This window comes from Cetorhinus maximus, chromosome 15 (genome assembly GCF_964194155.1).
Source record: "Cetorhinus maximus chromosome 15, sCetMax3.hap1.1, whole genome shotgun sequence".
In the NCBI taxonomy this organism is placed as follows: Eukaryota; Metazoa; Chordata; class Chondrichthyes; order Lamniformes; family Cetorhinidae; genus Cetorhinus; species Cetorhinus maximus.
This window is the reverse complement of record NC_135893.1, coordinates 69,443,139-69,470,296: the sequence shown is the minus strand read 5'-3', so window position 1 is coordinate 69,470,296 and position 27,158 is coordinate 69,443,139. Positions and strand designations below refer to the sequence as shown.

At 43.8% G+C, this 27,158-nt stretch overlaps 1 protein-coding gene across 2 annotated transcripts in view; it reads right to left on the bottom strand.

The window, feature by feature from the left end:
- The window catches only part of sdk1a (sidekick cell adhesion molecule 1a), a 950,103-nt gene that overhangs the window by 49,778 nt on the left and 873,167 nt on the right, over positions 1 to 27,158 (bottom strand). For both annotated transcript variants that reach the window (XM_078558601.1, XM_078558602.1), the window contains 3 exons: positions 21,704 to 21,805; positions 21,487 to 21,602; positions 16,721 to 16,907 (listed from right to left, as the gene is read on the bottom strand). In XM_078558601.1, the coding sequence (XP_078414727.1) occupies positions 16,721 to 16,907; positions 21,487 to 21,602; positions 21,704 to 21,805 (405 nt within the window). The remainder of the gene's footprint in view (positions 1 to 16,720; positions 16,908 to 21,486; positions 21,603 to 21,703; positions 21,806 to 27,158) is intronic.

The following is a 27,158-nucleotide window of genomic DNA, read 5'->3' as shown; positions in this document are numbered from 1 at the left end:
CTTTCTTGCTGGAGGTTTAAACTGTGGCTATTTCCATCAGAGATTAAATAAATAGGGAGAGTTCCTTAGCATGCAAATTATGTATTGACTGTTGAAAGGAATAAGGTTTATAGACCAGATGACATCATTCATTCTATGTTTATGTTCTTAACAAATATATTTAATTTTGTTGACTACTCTTCAGCAAAAAATTAACGAAAAACCCAAACGCACGTCAAATTCTTATAACAGCATATCAATTCTAAAATTTTTGCATCTTCTAATTGTTGGTCCTACGTTAAAGTCTGTAACAGAATAATAACCTTATTTCTTCCAAGTTTTCATCATAATTTCATTTTGACTGTTACATAAAAGCATTCAGACTTCATTACAGTAATCCAGCTATTGATGGCATATTTTATATCATCTTAAATACATTGCTTCGCTAAATTGAATTTATGGAACTGATTCAATATTAACAAATAACTAACTGACAAATAGGATTACACAGTCTTGAAATCTTAACTCTCACAATATGGGCTCATATATTTTGACGAGAAAACTAAAGAAAGGGGATGCAACAGTAAGTAAAATAAATGCAAATTATTCTATTTACAATGAGGAAGGTGTGCGGGGATTGTGGGGGGTTGTTGGGCCTCGGGGGTGGGGGATGTCAGGCCTTGGATCAGGTCAGCTCTGGGGGCGGGGTGAGGATGTTTGCACTTCTGGGCAATTGCCATGTAAACCTTACCTGTGAACTTCTGAAGAGGATTCCCCCGCGCATCTTTGGGGTACCCCCCAGTCCGACGCTGGGAATCTCAGAAGTTACGGCCCAATATATCAGACCCAGGCTCTTCAACTTTGTTCTTGCAAACTGACAATTATAATAACTCCCTTAGCTATGCTGTTGGAACTATAATTAGCTTGTTTTTATACTCATCACTACTATTGTTTGAAAATTCACTTTGTAAACTGGGGACGGTCCTGTTATCCCAAATTTATGGGTCTCCTTTTAGAAACTAGTCTGCAACAAGGTAGTAAATAGGTCAGAAAATGAAATGGGTAGAGTGATGCATGGAGGTCTCTGTTTCAGTGCTGCTGTCCTGGACGTGAATCTGGGTCACACTTCCAAACTCAAGTGTTGACAGCCTTTCCCTATCCCACCTAAATGATCACACATCACACCTGGCCTTTAACACTGTTAGCCAATTTAACTGACCAATCAAGTTTCTTAACATCTCTGTTTGTTCTTTGGATGTAAGATCATCTTTCTGCGAAGACTCAGCTCAACTTATTGGGATATGAGTAACACATTCTCGATTTGACTGTTGATTCAAGGTTACCCCAGGCCTATTCTGCTTCATGTTTAAGCTGTCACGACTCACTGAGGATAGTGCGTTGTAATATCAAGCCCCACTGTTCCCTGAGCCGCGACAAATGTGAAAAGTTTGAACAAACCACCAGATTGCCCCAATTCTACCTAACTGTTTAATTTAGGTTAAAGAATGCGAGACCAGGTTTGTAAAAGTAATAAGTAAATAACTGTTTATTAAATAAATTGTCTTTAACTAGTAGCAAAAGAAAGAAGTATGAACTACTAACTTCTAACACTATAACTGAAACGCTACCCCACTTCTTAGATCCCTATATACACATACATGCACGCGCGCACACACATACACACACACACACACACGCCACACAAAAACATGAATTTTAAGGGTGGAATAAAACAGTTCAATAGCACCAATTCCAGAGTACAGGATTCGATGGGTTGATTTTGATCGATGTCTTCCAAATTCCTTTCAGTTCTTGTTGATGAAACGAGGTGGACTTCCAGTATTTAGTTCACTGGTTGAGAACTTGCTATTCAATGTCTCTAACAGTGGTTTCCCCCTTTCCTTTTTAAAGGGGTTTCCTCTGAGAGAGATCAGGTTATAGAGATGTGAAGAAATAAAGATTTTAGATGTTTTCTTTTTGCAGGCCAGGAGCTTTTTGCTGTGGAATTACTGGAATCTTCCACACACATGAGAAAGAGGTTTTAGGTCTTGTTCCTTTCAGGCTAGGAGCTATTCTGCTGCAGTCACACAAAACCTCGTCACCTGGCCAGGAGCCAATTAAAATGCTGTTGTCAGGCAGCCCCCTTGGTCCAGGACTCCTTTCTGGCACCATCCTGTCTTTCATGGCACATTCTGTTCCAGGACTGCAACATTGTATATATCTCTCATCCTGTCCCAGTGGACATGGCTTTCAACTGCAGCCACTGTAATTTTACTACAGTCGAACAGAAAATAAAAAAATATATTCTTTACAACAGTCCAACAGAAATAAAAAGATATGTTCCTTACAAAGTCTATATATTTAAAGGTCCCTGAAGCCTGACTTTCAATCTTAAATTCTGCTTTGATCTTATCTCTAATAAATTGTTCAAATTCCACAGAACCTTCCCATAGAAAATTATTGACATGCATCATAAAAATGCCTGGGAGTTTCTCTTTGTGGTACCTGTAGTACATCTTTTAGCAAGACATACCTAACTGAGAAATACCATAGCTTTGATGCATCATTCAATCCTTAAATGCAGCTGTTTACTTTCCATGGCTTCCCTTCTACATCATTCGCTTCTTTCGGCAGCTTCAAAAATTTCTCTTTGAAATTTTTCAAACTGCAAAAGTGTAGTTTTTATATTGATTGACCTACATTTCCACGAATTTGAGGTCAACAGAGCTAAGAAAATTCTCAAGATTACTTTTCTTGCCATGGAGGGAGTTCACTCTAACATCTTGACCTCCAAGTCTCTCTTCAAAACCCCAAGACACTGGTCTCTTTTTTGCCTTATACGTCCCATCTGGGAGTACTTTTTCCATACATTTCCATCTGTGCAATAAGGCTGGCTGTCCTCTATTTGGCACTTCAGAGTTGACTCTAAATTCCTTCCAACTATCCAACTCTTTTTGTTTTGCCTCTCTTATTAAAGTATCTTCCAATTTATTTGTAGCCACCAAGACTGCCTGATCATAAGGGCTTTAATTTTTGGTAGTTTTCCTAGATTGTTCTGATGTCCTTGTTCTATTCCATAATTTAATCAAGCTATGACCTCTATTTGCCCTCCTATGTTTTTCTTGAATACTGTTACAGGATCTCACCCTCCCATGATCAAAGTTTCTGTTGCCAGTTTATAATTGTTTCTTAGTGCCAGAGTCACTCCCAGATCCAGTATGGGGATTCACACTGTGTTTTCTTGCTTTCCACTGTTTCACCTCATTTTGCCAGTCCATAGGTGTTACCTCTTGTCCATCATCTTAAGACATTTAGCCAATGTTTGAATTTGCCAGTAGCTTTTCCTGCTCTCCCTACAATGGTCACATCCCTCCATTCACTGGACCCTTCTGGTACATCACCCAATACTGATTTTAGGCAGTTGTTCATTGGGTACAATAATCCTGCTCTGTGCACCAGTATCACGTTGTCTATCTTTATCCAGCCCCTTATGGACCATATTCTGTTCCACATAACTGTAAAACATGTGTATGTAAGGTACAGAGTACCTCATCGCCTTCTATTAATTGCTCAGATTCTGAAAATTTATAATCAATCCCAATTAACCAAAATGAATGAACCTTAACAGTTTGACCACCATGTTAGAGAATCACTATCTTCCTATGACACTCTGTCACCTTATCTGGATCCTTCTACTCTTTCTGACCCTCTCTTTTATAGTATGCGGAAATATGATGTTGTGGCTACAACAGAGATCTGGCTCAAAGAAGGGCAGGACTGGGTGTTAAATAACCCTGGATACAAGGTGTTCAGGAAAGATAGGGAAGGATGAAAACGGGAGAGGTGGTGGTATTGATAAAGGAGAGTATTGCAGTGCTGGAAAAAGAGGATTTCCTGGGGGATCAAGGATAGAATCGATTTGGTTAGAACTCAGGAACAAAAAAGGTGCAATTGCATTGTTTGGTGTAGTCTATATAGGCCACCAACTAGTGAGATGGATGTAAAGGAACAGATTTGCAAAGAAATTGCAGAGAAGTGCAATAATTATTGAGTACTTATAATGGGGGACTTTAATTATTGAAATATAAACTGCGATAGTGGTAGTGTAAAGGGCAGAGAGGGACAAGCGTTCCTAAAGTATGTTCAGGAAAATTTTGTTCAATAGTATGTTTCCAGTCCAATGAGGAAGGAGGCACTGCTGGACTTGGTTCTTGGAAATTAAGTGGGCCAAGTAGATCATGTGTCAGTAGGCGAATAATTAGGGGACAGTGATCATTGTATCATATGTTTTAGGCTGGCTATGGCAAAGGACAAAGAACAGTCCAGAGTAAGAATAATTAATTGGGGGAAAGCCAACTTCAATGAGGTAAGAACAGATCTGGACCAAATAAACTGGACTCAAAGGTTGACTGTAAAAGCGGTAGCTGATCAATAGGCTACCTTCAAAGAAGAGAGGGCACAATCAATATTCCATTGATAGGGAAAGGTAAACTAAACAAATCCAGAGCTTTCTGGATGACAAAGGAGATAGAAATTAAGATAAAAAAGAAAAAGTGTGCTTGTGACAGACATCAGTTAGAAATATAATTGAAAACTAAGTTGACTTTAGGAGGTTCAGAGGAGAGGTGAAGAGCAAATAAGAGAAACAAAGAGGGTATATGAAAAGAGGCTGGCAGCTAGCCGAAAAGGGAATCCCAAAGTTTTCTATAGGTATATAAATAGTAAAAGGGTTGTAAAAGGAGGAGTAGGGCTGATTGTGGACCAAAAAGGGGACTTGCACATGGCAGCTGAGGGCATACCTGTGGTACTAAATGAATATTTTGCACCTGTCTTTACAATGGAAAAAGACATTACCCGCCAGTGTGAATGATGAGATAATTCAGACACTAGATGGGTTTAAATTGAAAAGGTGATGGTATTGGATAGGTTATCTGTACTTAAAGCTGATAAGGCACTGGGGCCGGATGAGATGCATCCAAGGATACTGAGGGAAGTGAGAATGGAAATTGCAGAGGCGCTGGCTATAATTTTTTTTCAGTCTTCCTTAGACTCAGGGGTGGTCCTGCAGAACTATAAATGTTATACCCTTGTTCAGAAAAGGTGTAAGGATAAGCCCAGCAATTACGGGCCAGTCAGTTTAACTCTGGTGGTGGGGAAACTTCTAGAAACAATAACTCGGGACAAAATTAATAGTCACATGGACAAATGCATGTTAATTAAGGAAAGCCAGCATGGATTTCTTAAGGGAAAATCATGTTTAATTAAATTGCTGGAGTTTATTGAAGAGAGGGTTAATGAGAGCAATGCTGTTGATGTGGTGTACGTGGACTTCCAAAAGGCATTTGACATGGTGCCGCACAAGAAACTTGTGAGCAAAGTTATAGCTCATGGAATAAAAGGTACAGTAACGACGTGGAATTGGCTCAGTGACAGAAAATAGAGTAGTGCTTAATGGATGTTCTTCATGCTGGAGGAAGGTTTGTAGTGGAGTTCCTCAGGGGTCAGTGTTGAGACGCTTGCTTTTCCTGATAAAATGACCTAGACATTGGTGTACAGAGCACAATTTCAAAGTTTGTGGATTACACAAAACTTGGAAGCATTGTGAACTGTGAGGAGGATAGTGTAGAACTTCAAAGGGACATGGACAAGTTGGTGGAATGCGCGGAAAGGTGGCAGATGAAGTTCATCTTTGGTATATTTTGGTAGGAAGAACATGGAGAGACAATATAAAACAAAGGGAACAACTCTAAAGGGGGTGCAGAGGCAGAGGGACCTGGGTGTATATATGCATACATTATTGAAGGTCGTAGGACAGGTTGAGAGAACAGTTAATAAAGCATACAGTATCCTGGGATTTATTAATAGTGGCAGAGAGTACAAGAGCAAGGAGGTTATGTCAAGTTTGTATGTCACCAGTTCTGCCTCAGCTAGAGCATTGAGTCCAGTTCTGGATCCGCACTTTAGGAAGGACATGAAGGCAATAGAGAGAGTGCATGAAATATTCAGGGTAATGGTTCCAAGGTAGAAGAACTTCAGTTATGAAGATAGATTGGAGAAGTTAGGACTTAGAGAAAAGAAGGTCGAGAGGAGATTTGCTAGAGGTGTTCAAAATCATGAGGGGTCTGGACAGAATAGGTAGGAGAAACTGTTCCCACTCGTGAAAGAATCGAGAATGAGAAGGCACAGGTTTAAAAATTAGTAAAAGAAGCAAAAGCAATATGAGGAGAAACTTTTTTATGCAGCGAGTGGTTAAGGTTTGGAATGCATTGCCTGAGAGTGCGGTGGAGGTAGGTTCAATTGAAGTGTTCAAAAGGGAATTAGACTGTTATCTGAAAAGGAAGAATGTGCAAGATTACAAGGGGAAGACAGGGGAATAACACTAGATGAGTTGCTCATTCGGAGAGCCGATGCAGACAGAATGGGCCAAATTGCCTCCTTCTGCGTCATAACAATTCTGTGGTTCTGTGATTCTATATGTACTAAATCCCCAGGGTTAAAGTTTATCTCGGATAGTCTTATGCGATCCCGTAAAGCTTGCCAAATTTTTTCTGAGACTTCTGCCTTGATGAATGACCTTCTTCCTGCATGTGCGGCATTCAAGTGCGCAGAAAAATGGAACCAACTGTAGTCCTTTCTAGCGCCTGGAGATTGTCACACAGCACAGTTGGGATTCCTCGCATGGACCAAATGACAGGGATTATAGTCCCCAACCATTTTAAGCGAATTCTTTGCATGGACTGCACACGCCAAGGCAGATGTTAGCTTTCAATTTGGTTAGTTGGCTTAGACCATACGGAGCTTCTCATCGATCACTACATGATTTCTTTCATAGGGTCCTTTGCTGAAAGGATTTCAGCTGTGGTGTTCATAACTACAGTGTTTACATTTTCACATGTCTCTAAGTTCGTCATTGGTAAATTCCTCCCCATTGTCAGTCAGGAATTCAGCTGGTGCTTCCAATCTGGTCCTGATCCATTTTTCCATGATTTTCTCTATAATCACCCTTTTGTCTTTACCATGTATTACTGTAGATCAACTGAATCTGGTTGCCATGTAAATAAAATGCAAGATGAAGATATTGCTGTCTTAATCCCACACCTTTAAATATATAGCTATTACTTCATTAAAGTCTCATGCTAATGGGAGACTTACAATAGACTTTGATGGCATCCTCCAATAATTTTTGCATCTATCATATTTTTCATGAATTTCTTCAATGAGCTTTGCGTACTCATCATCAACCACCATCCCTGCATCCCCTAGGAGGATCTTTAATCTGTGACAATTAGGGATTAGCAAACTGTCTATGTAATTTAATGACAATTTGTTTTTCTCTCTCTCAAACTCCTATCACATGATGCCATTAATACTTCTTTAACATTCTGATTAGAAATGCCAGCTTCTGATGGGGTTTGAGAGGGTAGATATTGAGATGATGTTCCCACTAGTGGGGGAATCTCAAACTAGGGGATATAGTTACAGAATAAGAAGACACTCATTTAAAACTGAGGTGCGAAAGAATTCCTTCTCTCAGAGGGTAGTGAATGCCTGGAATTCTCTACGTCAGAGAGTTGTGGAGGCTAGATCACTAAAAGTATTTAAAGAGGAGGTAGATAGATTTTTGAAATATCAAGGAGTTGAGACCTATTAGGAGCTGGCATGAAAGAGGAGTTGAGGCCTGGGGCAAATCAGCCATGATCTTATTGAATGGTGGGGCAGGCATAAGGGACTGAATAGCCTACTCCTGCTCCTATTTCTTATGTTCTCATCTTATCTGTTTGAAAAATAGAATGGGATAGTGAGAAGGAATAGACAGGCATTCATATCAACAAGACGACGACCATCAATTGAATGGACCAACTATCCATATAATCAGGAAGACAAGCTGAACAAAGAACCACTATTCTCTGAAGATTCACAAGCTACTCCACAGAGTTCAAGAGGGGACATGCAGAACCTGAATTCTATGAAACCTCCGAGAGAGATCCAAGCAAGGTGGGGGAGATTGGTGAAACCACTACAACGCTTATCTCTGTAAACCAGAAGTGAAGGCAGAGACTTTGTGGGGGGGAATGTGAGATAATGTAAATATTGAGTCAGAAACCTGGGGGGAGATGTAGTAGAAAACGTTAATGTTAAATATGTAAATATATAGTCTACATTAACAGTGAAGTAAGATCATGTGATAACAGAGCATGGTGAGAGACAGATCCATGTAGAGCATTGTGTGGAGACTACCTTGTAAATAGTTAGATGTTAAAAGTTAAATAAAAGTTAGAGTTTGCTAACAGTATCACCTCCAGCCTCATCTGTAAGCCCAGGGCCATGACTACTCCATACTAAACCAAAGACTACAATAACAGGTCTTCAACTTCTGAATTTTCTGTATCATGCGTCACTTCAAAAACCCTGCTTTTCTGCTTTGGGCAATTTATCCCACAACGATATTTTGAGTCACATTTGAAATACCTATCAACAATTCCCCAGGCATTCGGGGGGGTTCATTCGTCTATAATTACCACTCCAATCCTGTTGTCTTCCAGATCTGCCACCATGTTAAATGGATCCCATGCTAGATGGTGAAGAATGAAACTAGATACCAATCTTTTCCTTGACGATAAGTTTATTTACAGAATGTAATATTACATATGTCTGTCTTTTACCTACCGCCCCCAGAGTACCAGCAGTCTCTAAATATAAGTGCTCTAGGTACTTAATTAAACAATGCCCTTCACTTGTGTATCTTAAAAATACAGTTAACATACCATTAACATGTGTGGCTCAGTATCACAACAGCAGGGCCATTTACCAAAAGAGTCATCAGAGAAACTGACCAAATAATCCTGCAATGAAACTAGCTGGCACAGAATGACATTTCAGCAAGTTATGTACAGAAGAGTAGGATAGTTTATGCCTGCAATTTTGCATGTAGTGAGCTTGCTGATCTTAACTATCCTTCAAACGGAGGTGCTAGGCTGAAGTAATGTTAAACACTTTCCCAAACTAAGAGGGAATGGAATAAAATCAGAATAAAATCTTTCTTGGAGACCAGAGAACAACTGTTCAGTTCATCTTCTCGTCTCTGGAAGATATGTGGTAAAAGGGGACCTGAAATTGGTTGGCCTTTTAACTGTGTTACTATGTGTCAAAACATGCCAGAGAGTTCAGGACAGTTAGGGAAGGGCAAACAGTTCTTCAGTTAACTGTGGAATGGTTCTATGGCGTGAGACAGCCTTAGGAGAATGGGAAATAAATCGTTAAAACATTAAATATGCTTGTTAAAGTTGTTATGTTTGGAGAATCAAAGACTCTTAGCTATAGATACAACCTCCACATATGGAAAAAGCTGCAAGTGTTGCAAAAACTGATTTCTAAAGATTTGACTCAGCAACAATTTCAGAAGTATCATGAGAAAAAACATAAAATCAGAGTCTGCCTTATTCTTTGCAGACAGCAGCAAAAATATATGTAAACCCTAAGTATAAGAGTGGAGTTAGCAATGATTCATCTTTCTAATTGTTAGGTATATATTCTTACAGATAACAATTGGGTTCTAAACCTGGCAACTAATTAATAGTGCATTGTTTAGGAAGAAATTTATCATTGTTGTGAAAGAAGGGAGCACTGGAGCAGGTATCACATAACAACCCTGAGACATCTCTGTAATATGCTAAACCCAAGATCAATTCAGCAGTGCCTCTGTGATATAGTGACTCTGATACACACACACACCACATATCGGAAACCTAATTTCAATACTTTAGCATCTCATTATAAGCTCTGCTTGCTGGAATCAACCTCCCCCCTCCCCCCCACCCCACCCCCCACCACATCAAATTTGCTGCCAACGTTTGCATGGCTTCAGAACAGCGTGCTTCACGATTGTCTTTAAAAGGCGTGCAACTGGCAACCTGAGCTTTGAGGGAAACTCGGAGGTGAGTGCGCACAACTTTGGGCAGCGCTCATGAACACTGCCCGTAGGACATCAAAGAAGAGGTGCTGCGCTTTGGGGGCTGCACAAGCAAGTCGCTTCTTCCAGACTGGCTTTCAGTGTGGTGCCAGGGCAAGGGCTCCAGTATGGGTCAGGCCAGGGGTGGGGGGTGGGCAAAGCAGCACAGACTGAAGGAAGTACACAAGCACATGCCAAGGGGATGGGGAGCGGGGTGAAGGAAGCGGTTACGCACTTTGTAAAGTTTGTCAAAAGTGAGCATGCTTCCGCAGCTGAGACCGTTCAGCAGTAGCTCCATTGACATGCTTGGAGTTGGGCCTCTGAAGCTTTCCTGCCCACTCAAGCAACGCAAAAACATGAAAGTGCTGCCAAATACTCCGGAGTTTTTCACCCTTCGGGCACAGACTGCAAATTAATATTAACAATTGGCCGACTGGGCAAGTTGTAGAATCCCCTTGCCAGAAGTGGCCATGGCGCAGTCACTGGTGGAGGCGTTCACAGCCCTTGCAATGTCTTTATTAAGATTTGGACCAGTATCCATCATGGTTCAAGCTAACAGTGCAGCCTTGCAGTGCAGGTTAGGAGAATACCTGCATCTGAGCTGAGAGCACAGCATGCAGTCCAGTGGCTGAAGCTACCGCCAATCGGTCAAGCGGAGCGAGGTGGAGGTGGGTGGGGTTTCGGACAGTCAATGAGCGCACTACACAATGGCCATCCAAGTGGTGGCCAGCACTCATCTGCTTGGATGAAGAGGCCTTCAGACTTAACCAAGAGAGGAATCTGGATTGCTAACTCACGTGTCTCTGCTTTTGATCCTGCAGGAGGAGAACATCAGGATCATGGAGCCTGGTGATTTAGCAGTATGCTTAATGGCTTAAAGGGAGCAGAGCAGACGAAGATGAAGAAGACGAGTGCAACGAAGGTGCCTGGCTCGACAAAGGGAGGAGTGCCTCCCTCAAGATGAAGGGGGTGGCAGAGCCTGCTGCGCATGCAGCTGAAGATCCAGAGAGCCATTGCTGGTATGTGTCTTACTAGATTCAGGGTCTATAGACGGGGCTTGTCATTCCTGCAGATGACCGAGAACTAGTGTTGCTGAAGACGGCGCATGTCTAGGGAACTGGTCAGTCACATATGCCACCTGCTGCAGGATTTGGTGCTGCAGGAGCATGGAGAGCATTCATTGCCAGTAGTCATGAACATGACTGTGGTGCTCAATTTTTACGCCAGTGGCTTCTTCCAGTGCTCCACAGGTGACCAGTGTGGGATCTCGCAAGTCTTCACGCACAAGTGTATCAAGGAGGTCATGGACATACACCTTCCCAAAGGTACAGAACTGTGCGCATTTCGCCTAGGATCAGGAAAGCCAGGAAGCAAGATCCCTGGGATTTCCGCAGATCTCAGGTTTTCCACAGGTGCAGGGTGCCATTGGCTGCATTTATGTGGCGCTTACATCTCTGTGGCAACAAGCAGTCAACTATGTCAACCGCAAGGACTTCCACTCGCTGAATGTTCAGCTGGTGTGCGACCAGCACAAACGCATCCTACAGATCTGCGCATTATTCCCAGGGAGCATCCACAACCCCTACATCCTTAGCATGTCTCAGATCCCTGACATCTTCCAGGGTCAACAGAAGCTGCAGGGCTGGTTCCTTGGGACAAGGGCTACCCACAGAGGACGTGACTGATGACGCCTGTGTGGTCCTTTGTCAGCCATCAGCACCTGTCCGCTTCAGGAGCACAGTGTCACCGGTCACAGTTGCTGATGAGATTGGGGGCTAGCCCCACCTCAAAGTTGCTGAGAACACAGAGAGAATGATGGAACGCTGTGACGACTGCCCACGACTGCAGCAGAGCGATGGTATAACGAGGCTCATGCCACAACCCTGACTGGTGGAGCAAAAGATAGGCATCTTGAAAATGAGGTTCCGGTGTCTTGACTAGTCTGGTGGAGCACTGCAATACAGTCCACTGAGGGTGTTGTGCATCATTGTCATTTGCTGTTTGCTACACAACCAGGCGCTGCAAAGGGGAGTGGACCTTGCTGAGGAGAAGATGGAAGAAGTGCACATCGCCTCCGATGAGGAGGATGCCGAAGGGGATGACGGTGATGAGCTCCTCGAAGGCGAAGATGACGGCAGTGAGGCCATCGCACTGGCCAGACGAGGCAGGTGCGCTTGAGAGGCACTCATAGCCGCAAGATTTGTGGAGGAATGATGATAAGATGCTGTGAGGACAGTCCTGACATCCTCACCTTGTATCTGTAAATGTCTATGGCTGTGGCTGATGGCAGTGCACATATCCTCAGTGTTCAGTCTCATGTCATGGAGATGTAGCAGAGGTCCTAATAGTTATTAGATGCCAGGAGGATGATGACGACATGCAGTGAGGACATTCCATAGATCTTCACACTGCCTCTTTGAATGTCTGACTCCTGTCTAGCTGAGGGCATCTCGCTTGCACTCTGTAATCAGGGTCATATCATGGAGACACAGATGTGAAACTTTAAATGCACCTGATCCTTTGTCAGCCTTCAGTACCTGTCTGCTCAAGGAGCACAGCATCACCGGTCACAGATGCTGATGAAATAGGGGGCCATCCCCACCTCAAAGGTGTTGAGAGCACGCAGAGAGAATGATGGAACTCTGTGACGACTGCCCACTACATTCTGGCAGCAATGATGAGCACTATTGAGGTGCAGGCATCAGTAATGTGTCCAGTGAATGTGAGGCCGGACCATGACTTTGGTCTAAAGTTTACACACTGCACAGGGAAGAGACCCTGGACTGAGACACCTGCCTTTACCTTGTGCAGGAACCAAGGTTTCACATCTGAGTGACATGAACACTGCTCATCATAACAAGGAACCATAGGCGAGGAGACATTCTTGGGAATTTATTTACAATAGTGAACATTATGTACAAGTGATTAACACCCGTTCTCAGGCTGTACAACTACATTTTCTTAACCCTGCCGCCATGTTTTGGTACTCCCCTGACATCCACAGTGGAGTTGGAGGCAGCCTGCTGACTGCTACGCCGTCTGTGATGACCTTGACAGACGTCCTTTGGAGGGCCGAGATCCAGAGAGCCCCGGCCTGCTTTTGGGGTCCTGCTGTGTGGACTCCTTGGCCTGTGGAGCTGGAGCTGCTGGGGTCACAGGAGAGGGGATTCAGATAGGTCGGACACTCCCGGAGTCACGATGGTGGATGGCCCTGTGGCGTGCACCTGCTGATCCTCCTCCATACGGGTGCCCGAGGGCCCCTGGCTCACTCCTTGAGAAGAAGGGGAAGCTGGAATGAGATTGAGCTGCCCGGGACCCCTCTCACGTTGACACTGTTGGAGGCCAACCATGGCGTCAGCGATGGGTTCAGCCTGTGCAGCAATGCAGGACTGATGTCCTGGACCAAGGTCTCCTGGGCCGCCACCATCCTGCTAGTGTCGACCTTGGTGCGTTGGCATGCTGGCACTATCACCTCAGGCTGAAGGCGGACAGACTCCTCCATTGTGTCTTGCAATCTGAGTGCAGCAGACATCTCTCCCCGATGTTCCTGAGCCTGCCTTTGCAGCTCCAGTAATTGAGGTATGACCGAGTCCAGTGCCAATTCATCTGACTTGGACTCAGCAGGTTTCTGGCCTCCAGTAGTCCTCCGAGGGCCGGAAACCTGGGAAGTCCCTGCCTCTGCCTGCTGTGGATCAGACAGTGCGAAGTGCTCACCAGATTGTGAACCCAGGGCTACTCTAGAACTAGGTCCTACTGAGGTGTGCGTCTCTGCACTGGTGGAGGGTGTGGTTGAGCGCTGTGACGCATCTTCAATGAAGGTGCCTCCATATTCCTCTTCAGAGGTGTCTTCGGGGCTTGAGTTGAGGACCTGGCTCGTGGACCTCCTTGGCTGCTCCCCAGATGTGCCTGCGAAAGCAAAAGAGATAATTAGTGCATGGCAGGGGACTGCGGAACAGGGGAACTAAGTCACAGCATGGCTGTCTGATGAATGTTGCACTGCTGATCGTCACTTGAGCACCACCAACCTCACCAGCAGCACAGGAATGGTCCAGATCGTCGCTGGTCAGCTAGATTACTCTGTTTTCAAAGTCTGTGAGGACCTTCATGTCAGGCATTCCTCCACTAGGCTGCAACCTCTCCCTTTTGTTGTATGCCAGCTTGTCCTGCACAAATACAGATGGAGAAAGTGTAAGCAGGACGCCTGCCAGGCCAGTTGAGAACGATGCCTGGCCTGTGTGGGTGGTGAGTGGTACCATGCACGAGATGAAGACACGATCTGTAAGGCAGGTGAAGGTGCGTGTGCGAGAGTGAATGGTGATGTCCCTTGAACTGGCAGTGAACGAGATCCCTGTGGATGTGTGATGGGTTTGTGAGTGTGTGAGTTGAAAGTGATGAGAAGAGTGATGTATCCTGGCGGGATGGAAGAAATCATTCACCCTCTTTCAGCACTGGATGGTTGTCCTCTTCTCGCAGGGTGTTGACGCTGACCGCTGCCTCTCATGCTGGATTTGTGACCTTGACCTTGCTTGCTGGTCTTTGCCCAGAGCGGGGTAGAGGGCTTCACAATGGGCCTCCACTGCATCCAGTAGGTGCCCGAGGGAGGCGTCACAAAATTTGGGGGCAGCATGTTTCCTCCCTTTGGCAACCATGACTTTCCAGCAGCTTTTGATCCCTTAGAGAGTGTTAGTTCTGTGCAGGGGTGCCCTTTAAATAAGGCACCCGGATTATTGAAGGCCTGAGGTGATGGCAGGGTGAGTGAATCAGAGACCGCCCCACCAGCGATCTGGCGTGTTTCCCGTGAATGCATCATTAATGAGGTGGGGTGCGCCGAGAATGGGATGATATGGTATAAAAACCCGCCAATGCGGTCGGCGGGTAAAATGACTTTTTTCATGCCTGCTACCGTACTTAGTGCAAATCTGGGACGATTCCACCCAATGTCTGGAGTGACTCTGTCATGTAACAAGTCTGGCACCAAGTCTGGAGTATCTACATTGTAGTAATCGGGAGTCGAGTTTAGCAGTGATTCTGTCATATAGGCTAGAATTTTTACCTTGATGGGCGGGAGGGCCCCACTAGCTCAGCGGCGGGCGGGCAGCCAGCCGAACTCCGCCGTTGAAACAGGGCCCGCCGCCATTTTGAGTGGGCGGGCCAATTAAGGCCCGCCTGCCTGACAGGAAGTGCTATGCGCTTCCTGTACGGGGCGGGGGGAAGCCTTCCCCATCTGTCGAAGTGCGCTGTTTCGCGTATGCGCGCGAAAGAGCGCACTGCTCCCTGAGACTAAGTGTTGTCTCAGGAAAATTACTGACAGTATAAAAATCTTTAAAAATAGAAAAATATTAAAATTATTAACTTGTCCCTGTCATGTGACAATGTCACACGAGATGGGACATGTTAATAAGAAGCACATAAACTTTATTGAAGTTTTTAAAAACGGACATGAAACCTCATCCCGCCAGTGGATGAGATTTCATGTATTATCAGAAGCCCGCTGGGGCTCCTGGCCTGCCCACCAGCCTTAAGGTTGCATGGGCAGGGTCTTTAATTGGCTTAATTATCCTGTCAATGGCCTTAATTGGCTGTTTTTGCTGTCTGCCCGCCTTCCTCAACATTTAAATGGACCGGGATGACGTCGTGGGTTCTTCCCGATGTCATCCCGCGTCATTTTCCCGTCGGCGAGCGGGCCCCGCCCCCAAATCGCTGACAGGAAAATTCTGCCCATAATGACTGTGACACAAACTTTGGAGTGATTCAGTTGTAAAATAATATTTTCAAAATGGTATTCTACTGCTTTTGCCCTGGGAGAAGAAAAATCAAGCTAGAATCAGATGCGGTGGTTTGAGAGTCAGGTGGCCCTGGCACTACACCAGTTCTAGCATCATTAATAGCAGAATATAAATAATCTACGTACAGATCTGACGCTTTATCTTGATTTTTTTAGAACCCCTTATATATTTTACCTTGTCAATATACAGTGTACATTAATTTCTACGCGTCCTTTTTGTCTGTGCTAGCAGGAGGAAGTAGACTCAGTACTTTAACAAGGATGCTCCAGTGTGATGCTGAAGAAAGGCATGGTATTGCTGAAAGTGGCTGCATGGGGGAGAAGCACCATAATATTTCCTTCTTTCCGAAGGCAACAGACACTGTGGTACAATGAAATATCGCAGCTGAATAATGCAGTTGACAAATGATGAACTGGTGAAGTGCTGCTATATTTGATTGTGCATTTAACTTACAAAGCTGCTGTTAACACCAGAACCAATCCTGATGACAGCATTGTTAGGTAAATGAGATGCCCCTGCTATCTTCTCATATGGTGTGCTGCATCTAAAGAGGTAGTTTTCACTAGCACATCTGCATAAGTAGCATTGCGACAACAATCAATGCTAGTTCTAGTGCCAGCAATTACTATTTTTTCCAATTATGGACAGGCTGAGTGATCCAGCCCAACTTTACAGGTCCAGTTATGTAGTTTACCAGTCATTTTCTGCAGACTTTCTCCAGGTATTGGCAAAGGTTCAGCCGCCAAAAAATTAAGTTTGACTTCCAAACGACTATGCAACTGTAAGGGCAGTTATTGCCCTGTATAGAACTGCTGTGTAATACGCTGTGTAACATAAATATCAGGGGCATAAAGGTCATTTGCTGTATTTCCATAATATAATTAGAGCATGATTGTCAGGATACCATAGAGATTTCAGTAATAATCATATTTGCATAACACTGATTACTATACATCATTCTGACAAAAGATCTGAATATTGTACAAACAGTAATCCCTTCTCTCACCGGCCTGGTGTGTCCTTCCCTCAACCGGGTCACTCCTGGGTCCATCCCCAGCAGCGTTGAATGCTGACACACTGACCATGTACATGGTATAGCTGGTCAGATTTTTAAGTCTGATGGTGTTCTCTGGGAGGAAGAGGATCTTCAGCTTGTGTGTTTCATTCTGGTTCTGTAGCTCCGAGTAATGGATCTGTAAGTGAATTATTCACAGTTTTTATAACAGATTAATAATGGCAAGATCTGGAGGTAAGATGGGATGAAGAAAGAGAGATTCAATATTATATGTATTAGTTATAAAATATAAACTCAAGACTTATGCTGATCCAAGCATGCATCCGAAATCACATAACAGAAGAGTCACTCCTTTTTAGCCAATTTTCTTTCTGGCTTGATTTTTTTTTCTGTAATACAGCTTCACAGGTGCTATTTATCCTCAGCATTTGCCCAAATGCCTGTTCTTCATGTGTCAGCCTAGGCAACAAGTGACAGCAGGCTGTTCAGTCATGTTGCCAATTCCAATTCTGTCCTCACCTAATATCTGTACATGTCCACATTTCCAGCACAGAGATGCAAAGAAGGAAACTTGGCTGATTTTAATCTCTTATAATCCAGGTTACTGAGGACAACTGTAGCTTTACTAAACCCATCCCACCTCAGGCCTGCTAAATCAGTGCTGATCCTGGATAGAACCTAGGACCTTCCTGGTCTGTGTGGCTCAGGTTTTAGCTGCCTTAACCAAATTAAAAGCTGGGAAACAGCATTTTTCCTTATAGGGATTCTGCAGGTTTTCAGGTCAACCTCTGTAATGGCATGTCATCTCTCATTTGCTGAGCTAACAATAAGGTGCCTTGATCTGTCAGTTTGGGATAATTTGTCAGTGATGACAGGATGTTCTAATGTGTGGCTCTGAAACCTCAGGCAATCTGATCCTTAAAGTCCAGATAATTCATTCCTTACACTTCCATTTCTTACTCGCTGGTTCATTCAGTTTGAATTTTGTGGGACCATAGGTTTGGGGAGGGATATTCTTACCACAGGTGTATCATTGATTGCTAAAGCCTAACTTGAGCATCAATATTTATTATCATCAGTAACTTGAGGTCCGTACAAATTAATGGGAAACTCAGATTTAAACTTTGTATATGGCCCTCAAGAATCCATGGTATGTCTATGAAGACAAAGGATTGGATATGGAATGTTGTAACAAAGGTAGCCCTGGGCCTGGGTTCTTGACACCCATTTCAATGACAATACTTATCATGAAATATGCAACTTTTAAAATATTTAGCAGCATTCACTCAGAATTTGAAGTTACTGAATTCATTAGATAAGAACTCCTCTTAACCTATGCTCATTTCTACACACAGGCTTTTATACATTGTTTCAAGTCCACCTCTTCTTATATCAGTATCCAGTTGCCTTAAATTGCAATAACTGCTTATCTGACCAAATTGTTTAAATAGGTTCTCAGGAACTTGGAGAGGTGAATACAATCGAGCTTTATAATGCCACTGTGTTACCATGAGGTAAAGAAGAACATTAGAACAACACACCAACTTATAAAAACCAAGATCAAAAATTGCTGGAAAAACTCAGCAGGTCTGACAGCATCTGTGGAGAGGAAGACAGAGTTAACGTTTCGAGTCCGTATGATGCTTCATCAGTTCTGAGTCATACGTTAACTCTGTCTTCCTCTCCACAGATGCTGTCAGACCCGCTGAGTTTTTCCAGCAATTTTTGTTTTTGTTTTTGATTTCCAGCATCCGCAGTATTTTGCTTTTATAAAAACCAAGATGTCTTACATCTTTGAAGGTTTTTTTTTCTACAGTTCTAATTTCATAAGTGCCAATCTGGCCTTCTGGTGTCACTCTATCACATTTACATTCTCGGTAGGTGTCCTAACGATATGCAAAAGATGAATCTGGTGGCAGTTTACAAAACATCAAAATGTGGCGCTTTGGTGCGACGAAGGTAACTTAGGGGCCTAGATTTTGCAGGTGGCAATGATGGCTAACCTGTAGGTGTTTGCCATCATTACTCCACAGAAGCTACCACCAACTTCGAGAGTCTGCCCTTGTGCAGAATAACTTGGAAATCTGGGGAGGAGTTTTATGGAGGCAACAGGGTCGCAGCCATTAACTGGAGAGCTGGTGAGAGACCCATGTTGGTTCTTTTGGGGAAGGCCCGCTGGAATACGTGCTAATCAGGCAATTAACAGGCCTTCCATAGGATCAGGACCTCTGGGACAGGAAGCCTGACTTGCCAAGAGCTGCCAGCAAATTTGCTCAGCAGCACCACTGGAGGGGTGGTGGCTGCTGCCAGAACACCCCCCACCAGAGGCCCAGGGTCATAAAATGACCCAAGCCAGAGGTAAGTGATGGCTGGAGGGTTTCATGGAGTTGGGGTTGTAGGGGGGTTGGCAACAAGGACAAGGGGGTGGCTCTCAGCACACCCTCTGCCCCACACCCCACCCTGCCATTGTTTCCCAATGCCATGTCCCTCATTCAAGCACTGAGTGCCTTTGAAGGAGGGACCATCCCTGGGAGACCACAAGCAACCTGCACAGGTTTGATGTTTGACTATCCACGTGGTGACAGGCCCAACTGCTGCTGAGTTAATACCAGTAGCAGTGGGATAAGGCGCTTAATTGGGTATTAATCTGCCACTTAAGGGCTTCAAATGGCAGCAGGGCAGGAAGGCTGTCCATGGGATGGCTTTCCCGCCATGGACTTAAATCAGGGTGGAGACAGGAAGGTGGCAGACTCCCCATCTGCTACCATCCTACCCGATAAAATGCCCCCCCGCCTCTAAACTTACCATAGGGGAAGAGCAGAAAATACCGCTCCAGAAATTGCTGTAAATGACTCAATGTATGTCCAAAGGGTGCACTGTTGAGGTACCCTCAGAGTGCAATCCTAAAACAATCAATGAATTGATGAAAATTTCCACTTTTATGCTGTTAGATCTTACATTAAAAACCCTTAAGAAAGATACACCTTGTTGAATGAGATGTAAGAACATAAGAAATAGGAGCAGGAGTAGGCCATTCAGCCCATCAAGTCTTCTCCTCTATTTGATAAGATCGTGGCTGATTTGATTCTGGCCTTAACTCCACTTTCCTGCCTGCCCTCCCTAGACTTCCTCGTGAATCAAAGATCTGTCTAACTCAGCCTTGAATCTATTCAATGACCTAGCCTCCACTGCTCATTGGGGAAGAGAATTCCAAACACTAATGACCCTCATCTCCATTTAAATGGGAGACCCCTTATTTTTAAACTTTATCCCCTAGTTCTAGATTCTCCCATGAAACATTCTCTCAACATCTACTCTGTCAAGCCCCCTCAAAATCTGATATGTTTCAATAATATCACCTCTCATTCTTCTAAACGCCAATGAGTGTAGGCCCAACCTGCTCATAGACAATTCCCTCATCCCAGGAATCAACTTAGTGAACCTTCTTGGGAACTGCTTCCAATGCAAGTATGTCCCTCCTTAAGTAAGGTGACCAAAACTGTACACAGTATTCTAAGGGATGCAGCCTCATCAATGCAGCGTACAATTGTAGCAAGGCTTCGCTACTTTTATACTCCATCCCCCTTGCAATAAAGACCAACATTCCATGAGCCTTCCTAATTACTTGTTGTACCTGCATGATGACCTTTTGTGATTCATGTAAAAGGATAAGGACTTGGCTTTTAATGGCATACTATTTTCATAAATACTGAATGTCAAATAATATATGATTAAAAAATCCAAAATTTTAAAATAATTCTTTTTAAAGTTTCTATCTTAATCCAATCAGTCACCCATTTCACTATCTGAAAATTTAAATTAAAAGTGAAGAATAATCAGGTTTGCTGTCTATCAGAACACTTCTTTGTGATTGGCTGCTTACTTACATCACTGCTGCTGGAAGCCCTGAGATCCTCATGACTTTGTGCCAGATTTAAACTCTGACTGGGTAAGGGGAAATCCAAGCCACAGAGATTGCTGGATCTTTGTGAGCAACTTTCCTTGAGGTCAGCAATGAGTACCATTGTTTCGTCGCTGAATGCTAAATTCAGCTCAGCCTGTTTATATTTCCCACTGCACCCAATGGTTAGTAAAAAATCACCACTGAATTTTATAACATTTTATAACATGAAAGTACCTTGACCTCACCACTGCTGAAAACTTTGCTAACATTTTTAAAATTACAGAAGATTCTTTAAATTGGAAAGATGAAAAATTGTTGAGTCTACAACGGCTATCTGTCAAAACTCAGCAGGCAGAATGTTTACAAGGAAACCCATGGAAACAAATACCCTGATGATCCTGTTGCATCACAGCATTGGAAAGTGAAAAAAAGGGTGCTCTTGCCTCTGGAAGGACAAGTATTGTCTCCAACATTTATAAATGGTATTGCCCACTGGCTTTATATGGATGGGCTTAGTGTCTAGCCCACTCATGCAGGCCAATGATACAGTGCTTATCTTGCTGGTCTGGACAAAAGCCTTTAGCCATTGGGGAAATCTGATGATTAGAAATGAAGTTATGGACTCTGATTTTGTTCTTGTTATTGTGGAATTCACTTTATAGTGCAAATTGGCCAATTTCTACAGAACCTCAAGTGTCAGTTTATTATAAAGGCACATTTGTTAAAGCAATTCTAGAATGTAAAGGAGCATTATTGGGATGTCCTCAGCAAGCATAATATGGATCTTATAACACTGTGGAAGTCACTTATAAAACTGAGGGATTTCACCAAGGTAATTAATTCTGAGGTTTACCTTGTAACCTTGTATTTTGCCATTCTGTGACTCTGTTGGGGGAGGATCCCATGTAACTTCCAACTGAGTTGCTGTGAGAGGATGTACCTGTACATTCTGAGGACCTCTTGTAGGAACTGGTTGGGAAACAATACAGAGATTCAGTGATGGTCAAATAAAGCAAGTAAAAGGCCAAAAGAAAATCAAAATGGTTGGTTTTTTGCCTCTATTTGCTTACCTGCTTCTCCTACATAGACCTCTTTAGGGCTGCTGGCAGGGCTCTCACCCACTACGTTAAATGTTTTCATTAGAATTTCATATCTTGTATATTTCTTTAGTTCTGTAGAGTAAAAGATATGAAAACTCTCCTACATATTTCAAATGAGCATAATTATAATATTTGCCGTGACACATAATTGTCATGAATGGTTTTCACCAAAGGAGAACAATGCTTTGCAGAGGGGAAGAAATAAGAAAGTGAGAAATAATCTTTCAGAAAAATAGAAGAAAGAGTCACCATTTTTTTGGTGATTTTTCAGTCATGTTGGATCTCTTGGCCAGAAAAGACGTGCTCAGATGATTATATGCAAGAGCCTTCGCCTTGAAGTGATCACTGAACTGATTGAAGTTTAGCATCCTTACCATTTTTGGATATCAATCCTGTCACTCAAGCTTAACTAAACCTCAGTACTAGCCAGTACTTCAAATCCCTGAGTATTGTTCCCATTTAAACTGTTTGCATACTTCCAAAAAATTTGCAATGCTTTCTAAATTGAAAGACAATGTTGCACCCTGCAGCATTTCCAACTAAGATCTTCAATGACACGTACTCTGACTGAAATGGTATGTATTTGCAGCAGGCAAATATGTTGCAGGCAGATATTTGAAGGTTTATAGAATATTGTATATTTGTATAGATTCTCATTTGCATGTTAGGCTCGGTAATATATACACACATGCAAGTAGAGGAAATTCTGATACATCTGCTCTTTAAGATATAGCAAGATATTAATCTTGGCCATGGCATCAGTAAAAGTATAAAAGTGAAGGGCAGTTCCTCCCCCATACAGGAGGGTGATCTGATAAGCAAGCTGACCAAGGCTCCTCTCACATATCCAATGGCAAGCTATAGAGTACACCTAGCCCACCCTGGAATTTGAACCCTGCCATCTGCCCAGGATGCTGGGGGAGGATAAGTGCAGGTGGTATCTGAAAACAGGGTTAAAAAGGCAAGTTATTTAATTTTTACCAATTGAGCGAGGGAGATCAGATTGAGTGGATTTAAATATGTGGCAATTAACTATAAAAACACTGTTGTGCAATTTTACAAAAAAAAATGTTGCTTCAGCATGCTGACACAGAAGAGGATTGGCAGGAGCATTGACATTGCCAAGGCATGTTGACATATCACGACACTAACTGTGCAGTGAAACTCACAAAGGGAGAATGTAAGAAATGGGCATGGTTGGATAATGGTTTACAGTGGGAGATGTGTTGAAAGCATAATTTCCATTGAATTATATTTAACATATCTTTTTCTTCGTTTGATTTAAATGTTTACCTACCCAGTCAAATGACCTATACAGAAAAATTATCACATTTCAACACATTAAGATGGCTTTCAAATCTATTAAATCATGCTTTAACCTAATTTCCTTATTTGTTTGAACAGAGCCAGATAGGTAGCTGGCTCATTGCACAGGAATAATTTTAAAAATCTGATGGCTTGCAAAATCTGAGGAAAGAACCAAGAAGGAAAGGAGAAATATTTCAATATAATATCACAATTAAGCAATGAAGTTTATTACCTTGCCCAAGGAAATGCATTTAAATATAGTCTCTTTGAAAAGCAATGAGCGGAAATGAAGATAGTTGCTAGTGACAGGAGATGGGGAAATGAGAGAAATAAAGAGATCAGTATTGTAGAGTCTGAATCCTAGGCCTGGATCTTCACCGAGTTAGGGTGACTCAGGAATAGAATCACAGAATCACACAGTGCAGAAGAGGCTCTTCGGCCCATCGAGTCCGCACCGACACATGAGAAACACCTGACCTACTTACCTAATCCCATTTACCAGCACTTGGCCCATAGCCTTGAATGTTATGACGTGCTAAATGCTCATCCAGGTACTTTTTAAAGACATCCTACGGTTAATATAGGGTTTTTTTTATTATTCGTTCATGTGATGTGGGCGTCGCTTGCTTAGCCAGCATTTGTTACCCATCCTCAATTGCTCTTGAGAGGGTGGCGCTGAGCCACCTTCTTGAACTGCTGCAGTCCACATGGGGCAGGTACATCCACAGTGCTGTTGGGAAGGGAGTTCTAGGATTTTGACCCAGTAACAGTAATATATTTCCAAGTCAGGATGGTGAGTGACTTGGGAGGGAAACTTGCAGGCGGTGGTGTTGCAAAGCATCTGCTGCCTTTGTCCTTCTAGCTGGTAGAGGTCGCGGTTTGCAAGGTGCTGTCAAAAGAGGCTTGGGTGAGTTGCTGCAATGCAGCTTGTAGATGGTCCCAACTACTGCCAGCTACCAACCTGTGCGTCGACAGTCAAGGGAATGAATGTTTAAAGTGGTGGATGGGGTGCCAAACAAGCGGGATGCTTTGTCCTGGATGGTGTTGAGCTTCTTTAGTGTTATTGGAGCTGTATTCATCCAGGCAAGTGCACTCTCCACAGAATTCCCAGCCTGTGATCTGTTCTTGTAGCCACAGTATTTATATGACTGGTCCTGTTCAGGTTCTGGTCAATGGTAACCCCCATCATGTTGATAGTGCGGCATTCAGCAATGGTAATGCCATTCAATGTCAAGGGGGGAATGGTTGGATTCTCTCTTATTGGAGATGGTCGTTGCCTGGCACTAAGCTTGAATATTGCCTAGGTGTTGCTGCATATGGCACAGACTGCTTCAGTATGAGGAGTCGCGAATGGTGCTGAACGTTGCGCAATCATCTGCGAACATCCCCACTCCTGACTTTATGCTGGAGGGAAGGTCATTGATGAAGCAGCTGAAGGACACTACCCTGAGAACTCCTGCAGCGATGTCCCAACGTTGAGATGATTGACCTCCAATAACCACAACCATCTTCCCTTGTGCTACATATGACTCCAACTAGTGGAGAGTTTTCCCCCGATTCCCATTAGGGCTCCTTGATGTCAAGGGGATTCACTCTCACCTCACTCTTCAGCTCTTTTGTCCATGTTTGAACCAAGGCTATAATGAAGTCAGGAGCTGAGTGGCCCTGGCGGAACCCAAACTGGACATCAGTGAGCAAGTTATCGCTGAGTAAATGCTGCCTGATAGCACTGTCAACGACACCTTCCATCACTTTGCAGATGAGCGAGAGTAGACTGATGAAGCAGTAATTGGCAAGATTGGACTTGTCCTGCTTTTTGTGGACAAGACATACCTGGGCAATTTTCCACTTTGCCGGATAGATGCCAGTGTTATAGCTGTACTGAAACAGCTTGGCCTGGGGCACGGGTAGTTCTGGAGCACAAGTCTTCAGTACTATTGTTGGAATGTTGTCAGGGGCCCATAGCCTTTGCAGTACCCAGTACCTTCAGCCATTTATTGATATCACATGGAGTGAATCGAATTGGCTGAAGACTGGCATCTGTGATGCTGGGGACCTCAGGAGGAGGCCGAGATGGATCATCCACTCGGCACTTCTGGCTGAAGATGTCTTTTGCCTTGTCTTTTGCACTGATGTGCTGGGCTCCCCCATCACTGAGGATGGAGATATTTGTGGAGATTCCTCTTCCAGTTAGTTGTTTAATTGCCCAGCACCATTCACGACTGTACATGGCATGACAGCAGAGCTTAGATCTGATATGTTGGTTGTGGGATTGCTTAGCTCTATCGCATGCTGCTTCCGCTGTTTGGCAAACAAGTAGTCCTGTGTTGTAGCTTCATCAGGTTGACACCTCAGTTTTATGTATGCCTGGTGCTGCTCCTGGCAAGCTCTCCTGCACTCTTCATTGAACCAGGGATGATCCCCCAGCTTGATGCTAATGGTAGAATGGGGGATACGCTGGGCCATGAGGTCACAGATACAGTTGTATGCAATTCTGCTGCTGCTGATGGTCCACAGCACCTCATGGGTGCTCAGTTGAGTTGCTAGGTTGGTTCTATTACAGCCACACAACAAGTGCGGTGGTAATGCCACACAACAAGTGCGGTGGTTGCTCCTACTGATACTGTCATGGGCAGATGCATCTGCAACAGGTAGATTGGTTAGGATGAGGATAAGTTTTTCCCTCTTGTTGGTTCCCTCACCACCTGCACAAGACCCAGTCTAGCAGCTATGTCCTTTAGGACTTGGCCAGCTTGGTCAGTGTTGGTGCTACTGAGCCACTCTTGGTGATGGACTTTGAAGGCCCCCCCAAGAATGGTGGTGTTCGGGACATTGTCTGTTAAGTTCTTTTTTATTCGTTCATGGGATAGGCCAGCATTTATTGCCCATCCCTAATTGCCCTTGTTCATTGGGAATTTTTTTAAAGAGTCAACCACATTCTGTGGATCTGGAGTCACATGCAGGCCAGACCAGGTAAGGACAGCAGAGTTCCTTCCCTAGTTCTACGACAATCGACACCGTTTTGTGGTCGTCATCAGACTTTTAATTCCAGATTTTTATTGAATTAGAATTTCACCTCTGCTGTGATGGGATTTGAACCCCAGAGCATTATCCTGGGTCTCTTGAATACTAGTACAGTGACAATACCACTACGCATTGCCTCCCCTGATTTGGTGAGTATGGCTATTTAAGGCTATTGCTTGACCAGTCTGTGGGACAGCTCTCTCAATTTTGGCACAAGCTCCCAGACGTTAGTAAAGACTTTGCAGGGTTGACAGGGCTGGATGTGCCAATGGCATTTCCGGTGCCTAGGTCGATGACAGGTTCTCCATCTGGTTTCATTCCTTTTCACTTTGCAGCAGTTTAATACAACTGAGTGGCTTGCTAGGCCATTTCAGAGGGCATTTAAGAGCCAACCACATTGCTGTGGGTCTGGAGTTACATATAAGCCAGATTTCCTTCCCTAAAGGACATTAATGAACTAGGTAGGTTTTTACGATAATTCCAGGTTTATTAATTGAATGCAAATTGCACCAGGTGACATTGTATGATTTAAACCAGTGTCCCCAGAGCATGAGCCTGGGCTTCTGGATTACTAGTCCAGTGAAAATACCACTACGCTATTGCCTCTTCTTAAATTTCATTGGTTCTATACTGTGTATATTGGGTCAATGGGCATGGAAGTGCAATAGCTTGGCATATGTGGCATGAAGGACCATAGGGGGTGAGTGGAAGGGCAGAGCTTGGCATAGGTGGCATGAGGGGCCATTTTGAGGGAGTGGATGGGCCAGGTTGGCATAGGGGGCATGAGGTAGCATGGATGGGCATGCCCCCACCCACCCCCTTACTGAGTGTGAGGGGTTGGTGAGGGAATGTGAGGGGCGAGGGCTGTAGAGCCTTTGTGTTTTTATTTGAGCTAGGGCAAAGTCCGAAAGCACCGAGGTGGGCTTTTTAAAATAGCCCATCTCCGCACCCCCCGTCTCTGCCTCTGAAGTTTTTCCCGGGTCAGCTGGCCCCACTCCAGCCTGCATCCACCCCCTGGCAATAAGATTCTGCCTTTGCGGACACTTTCTCCCAAGGCGGGTTGGCCGAGCCAGAAATTATCCCAATTTCCACT